Genomic DNA, 5,116 nt, shown 5'->3' on the forward strand with positions numbered 1-5,116 from the left:
ATTGAGAACTAACTGAGAATAATTAACAACTGACTAAATAAATGTCTGATATATTTACTATAGGTCTTAGCTCTGAATAGAGGAGAGCATCTTAAAATATTGAGTGTCAAAGTTTCTGTTAACTCTTATGCTAAAAATGAAATTATAAAAATGATCAAAAGAAAGTTTTTATTTAAAACTAAAAGAGATAATGAAACATTTCAAATGATTAGCAATTGTATAGATGATTCATATAAACGTTTAATAGAAGCATACATCTGCAGACAGACAAGGTAATTTCTTTTTATTACTGTGTTATTCTTTGTAAATAAAATTAAAAAATTTTAATTTAAATACAGATCTGATCTTACAAAGAAAGCAGAAAAGGAATCAATTCTAGTGTTTTGTACAAATTTAAAACACCTTTTACTAACTCAACCAGTAAAAGGTAAAGTAGTGATGGGTATTGATCCTGGTTTTCGGCATGGATGCAAATTGGCTGTTGTATCTTCTAAAGGTAGGATAAATTTTAAAAAGTTATAACATTTTGCTTTGTTTAAAATTATTACTGGGATATTGCTTATGCTAATTGAATTCATAACTTTTTAAAATCTTAATAAAATTTTAAAACTAATAATAAAATATTTCAGTGAACATTTTAGTAATTAAAATAAGTTGTTTTAAAAAATATTAACATTTTAAGCAGACTTTATTAAGAAAAGGCCAAAATTTATCATTGAACAAGTATTAAATTATGTTTTCATATTTCTCTTATAAATGAATCAAAGTTTCTTTAGAGAGTTAATTCCCAAAATAAATTATTATAACATTGCACAATGTATCCTGTAAGTAACATAAGTAATAGAGTAGACATAACTCTTTGTCACTACAGTCTGCAAAGGAAAGGAAAATTAACAATATAAGATTGTAATTTATAAACTTTTCTATTAAATATAAATATAACATGTAGGAGACAGAGATTTTTTCCACTTAAACATTATAGTCCTAAATACAGAGTGGTAATAAAGTTATTTGACTGACTAACAGCAATATTGGGAGTGCAGAAAGCAAAGAATCCATCAAAATTTTTACAGGATAAGTGCTGGGTGATATGTGCACTTGCAGTTCATGAAAATAGGAGAACATGTTTTCCTATTTCCTATGGTTAACATAACTATAACTCAAAAATTTTCAATGCAAACACTGGAAATTCATGATGTCATGAGATTCTGTATGAAACATGAATGGCATAAGGCATTGAAATGGTGGGTGTAAAGCAAAAAACAACAGATATATCAGTGTTTGAAAAAATGGAAAACAGGCAAGCCAATACCCATGGCAGAAGACCCATACAGGCAGGGTTGACAAGAAGGGGCATGATAGGGTAAAATTCCCCAAGTCTAGATCTCACAAGGGCACTGATATCATCCTACAGTTTGTTCTTATATTCTAATTAATTAACTGAAGAAGGACAGTGTAAATTTTTCTCCCAAGTCCACAACATCTTTTGACATTCCTGCATACAGATTTGCAAGTGAGGCAGCAACATTGTAGCTGAAGCTTACTGTAACAAAAGTTGCAAGACATAAAAGCATATGTCAATCAGAATTCAGACAAAACATTCATTCTCCTGTTTTTGCATTTGTTATGCAGAAGAATGGGACTTGCAGAAGCAGCATGAACTTGTGAAGCTGTATTACATGAACAATAGCAATGTTGTGAGAGCATTACACCAATTTCATTAGATCTATAATGTACGTAGGAGTCCATGTTCAAGACAAGCTATTCACAATTTAATCAGCAAGTTCAAAAACAGAGGTTGCACATGTGACCAAAAACAAAGTGGCTGCCAATGGATGTTGCAGTTGTCATAGAGGTTTGGCAGGCCATTACTTAGGATGACAGGACAAGTGCCAGACATGTTGCAAATGACCCTTGTGCCACAAAACCCTAAATCCAACCAACCAAATCCATGAATTCTCTGGACCAATGAGAAACATTTTACCTTGATTGAGCAGCTAAACATGAAAAACTGTGTTTATTGGTCTGACACCAATCCTCGTGACTTGTTGCTGACATCATTGCGCAACGTAAAAGTGACTGTATGGATTGGAGTGACAGCTGATTTCCTCTTCAGTCCATGATGTTTTGAAAAACCCTCACCTACAAATTACCATGCACTGTCACAGCCACAAGCTATCCATCAATGCTGTTCATGCATGTGATCCCAGAGTTATGGCCACATAATGCTTTGAAGAATGTCATTTGGATGCAGAATGATGCCCCACAACATTTGGTCAGGAGTGTGAAACAACTGCTTCAAGATCATTTCAATGATTGCATCATCTATCATTTGCTTGGCCTCCATGCTCCCCTGATTTAACATCAATGGACTTCTGGCTATGGGGTTATCTGAAGTCCAGGATCTACCAAAATAATTCCTAAACACTTAGTGGCTTAAAGGAAGCATCATGATGGAATAACAGAGCTTCCTAGCTGATGTGTGTTGTGCTGCTATTGTCTCTGTCATTGGCCATATGCAGTGTGTCCTTGATAACAATGTTGGGCATATATGTAAAATATTATACAGTGATTTAGTAAATAAATATTGAACATTTGTAAGCTTTTGTCTGTAATTAAACTTTTTTTCCTCACCTTTACAGTTGTCTTTTGTTTCATTTTCTGCTTGTTTTCTGTTGCTTTCACTGTATTATTGTTACATGTTTCAAACACCAATATCTCTGTTGTTTTCATTCTTCACACACCATTTTAACACCTTATACTATTGTCTGTCACAGAATCTTGTCACGTCGTGAATTCCTGGTATTTGTATTGGAAATTTTCAAGTTATGGTTAATGTAGCCATAATTCAAATGTAATGTAACCATGACACATGATCTACCCCTATTTTCATATATCGCAAATGCGTGTCACCCTGTACTTATCCTGCAAACATTTTGATGGATTCTTTGCTTTCTGAGATTCCATTAGTTAGTCAATTTATTTTATGACCACTTGTGTATTTAAACAGTAATATATTGTCTATAAAGGTATAAACATTCAGCTACAATAATTCTGCTAGAAAAGAAATATAATTAGAAATTTAATATACAGGTTGATGCAAAAGTAAGTATAAAGTTGAGAATCTGAGAAATACACATGTTCGGTGTTCATTATTATTATTTTTATTATCTTTTATTAATTTGTATTCCTTATTTGTAATTTAATTTGTACATAAAAATAAATATTTTTTCTTCCTATTTTCTCCCTGTATGTTTTTTTTTCCATAATAACAACTGTATACCTACTTTTGCACCCCCCCTCTGTATATATTAGAGAGTTTGCAGCTGAAGTTCAAACATTAAACTTGTGCGACAAGCAGAAATACACATTTGACATTTGAACTCAAAGTAAAACACCTGCCACACATTCACATCATGCACTGACTCATGGGATATTGTTGAAAAATGGCAGAAACGTTTAACAACAATGAACATTACTAGTGAAGGTAAATAAACAAATTAAACTATTTTAAAATATTTATAGCATGTTTAATAACACTAAATAATTATTTTTGGCTTTAATAATTAGTGTTACGTCACCTACCATACGATAATATAATAGTAGGACAATGTGTTTTACCTGTTCTTACGACATACTTTTATTGAGGGAAGTAGTGGCTTATGTAAATTTGAAAGCAGCTAGGGAAATTATTTTTAGAAAATTTATGAACATATTACACTGTTGATGGTGAAAGATGCTGTGAAAGAACAAACTACTACTACTACAGAATTATGATAAACTATTATGAACACAAATATATGTAAATTCTACAGGCACTTTACATCACTTGCAAAAAAATTGAATACTTAAATAATTTCAGGATTAAAATTGTCTGTTTCTTTACAATATTATTCATAAATGCTTAATCATTATTTTAATAAAATACATCATAATTTTAACCCATCCCAAACACAAAAAAAAAAAATGAAGAAGTTTAAGCTGAACTTCTGTTCATCGTGCTAGACGTAGCAAACACCATTGTCAACCTTCTAGACTTGCCAGATGGCAGCGCTCGACATCCAACGTTCACGTTTTCATGATGAAAACATTGGCCATAACCTCTCTTTTATCCAAATAGAATATTAGGATTTTGTGAAATATTCAAATAGTTATCAATAACAACTTTAAGAATCTCTTTAAATACAGTAGAGCATTGATTATCCAAAACAATTTGGAACTGGAGTTGTTCAGATAACTGATCATTTACAAAAAAAATATATTAAACACAAAACTGTACTGTATATATTTTGAATCATACATCTTACAAATTCATACCTTACATAAAGTACATTAAAGTAGGCCTATAGTTCAGGTTGGCAGGGAGCACTCTCTGTGCTGCAACACCACAGCACTAGTGAAAATTTGAATTTGCCAATTGGAACACTTTTGGTTAACCAATGTTTTAGTTGATCGGTATTTGGATAATCGATGCTCTACTGTAATTACTTTATGGTTTGTAAACACATAAATAATGTACATTATTTCAATTTTTCTTTACAGGAACTGTATTGGAAACAAGTGTCATTTATCCTTTTGATGCAAATAAGTCCAATGTTGCAAGAAATATTCTTAAACAACTGATTGAAAAACATGGGTATATTAGTTATAAAAAGAATTTATAGTATTTAATTTGAATCATAAGTATTGCTTTAACTTTTATTATTTATTTTAAAAATTAGAAGCTGCATTATAATGAATTATAAATAATTTTACAGTTGTGAAATTCTTGCTATTGGAAATGGTACTGCTTGCAGAGATACGGAAAATTTTTTGTCTGGTCTTATATCAAAAAATGCTTTTCATCCACTTCAGATAAAATACTGGTAATAATTTAAATAGTTTTCTTCTAGGTAAAGTCAATAATACTTTAATTGCTTTAATAAGAAAATTATTTTAATTTCTATCTTTTATTTTTAAGTAAATTACCATATTTAATTTCATAATTTCATTATTTTCATTCATTTCATAATTCATTAATTTCATAATTTCATATTCTAAATCCCACAGGCAAGTTTGAGACAACATGCATGCTTGCTTGAATAAAAAAAATCAAATAACAGAGTTTACACTTAAA

The 5,116-nt window shown here is 30.7% G+C and overlaps 1 protein-coding gene across 1 annotated transcript; it reads left to right on the plus strand.

Moving 5' to 3' along the window:
- The first annotated feature begins 21 nt into the window (after window positions 1-21).
- On the plus strand, window positions 22-4,884 carry LOC111617028 (S1 RNA-binding domain-containing protein 1-like). Its single transcript, XM_023358368.1, has 4 exons — window positions 22-272; window positions 339-496; window positions 4,543-4,636; window positions 4,758-4,884. The coding sequence occupies exons 1-4, from the start codon at window positions 151-153 to the stop codon at window positions 4,867-4,869; spliced, it is 486 nt and encodes a 161-aa protein (XP_023214136.1). The 5' UTR covers window positions 22-150; the 3' UTR covers window positions 4,870-4,884.
- The last annotated feature ends 232 nt before the right edge of the window (window positions 4,885-5,116 follow it).

The sequence above is a fragment of the Centruroides sculpturatus genome, unplaced genomic scaffold (assembly GCF_000671375.1).
Source record: "Centruroides sculpturatus isolate CEXI.00-Female unplaced genomic scaffold, Cexi_2.0 scaffold4569, whole genome shotgun sequence".
Classification (NCBI taxonomy): domain Eukaryota; kingdom Metazoa; phylum Arthropoda; class Arachnida; order Scorpiones; family Buthidae; genus Centruroides; species Centruroides sculpturatus.

Bases quoted from the DNA above. Each gene is read 5' to 3' on its own strand.
- LOC111617028 (XM_023358368.1), top strand. From the start codon at position 151: ATGATCAAAAGAAAGTTTTTATTTAAAACTAAAAGAGATAATGAAACA. The intron at 497-4,542 runs GTAGGATAAATT...TTTTCTTTACAG, and splicing joins GGCTGTTGTATCTTCTAAAG to GAACTGTATTGGAAACAAGT. The intron at 4,637-4,757 runs GTATATTAGTTA...ATAATTTTACAG, and splicing joins CAACTGATTGAAAAACATGG to TTGTGAAATTCTTGCTATTG.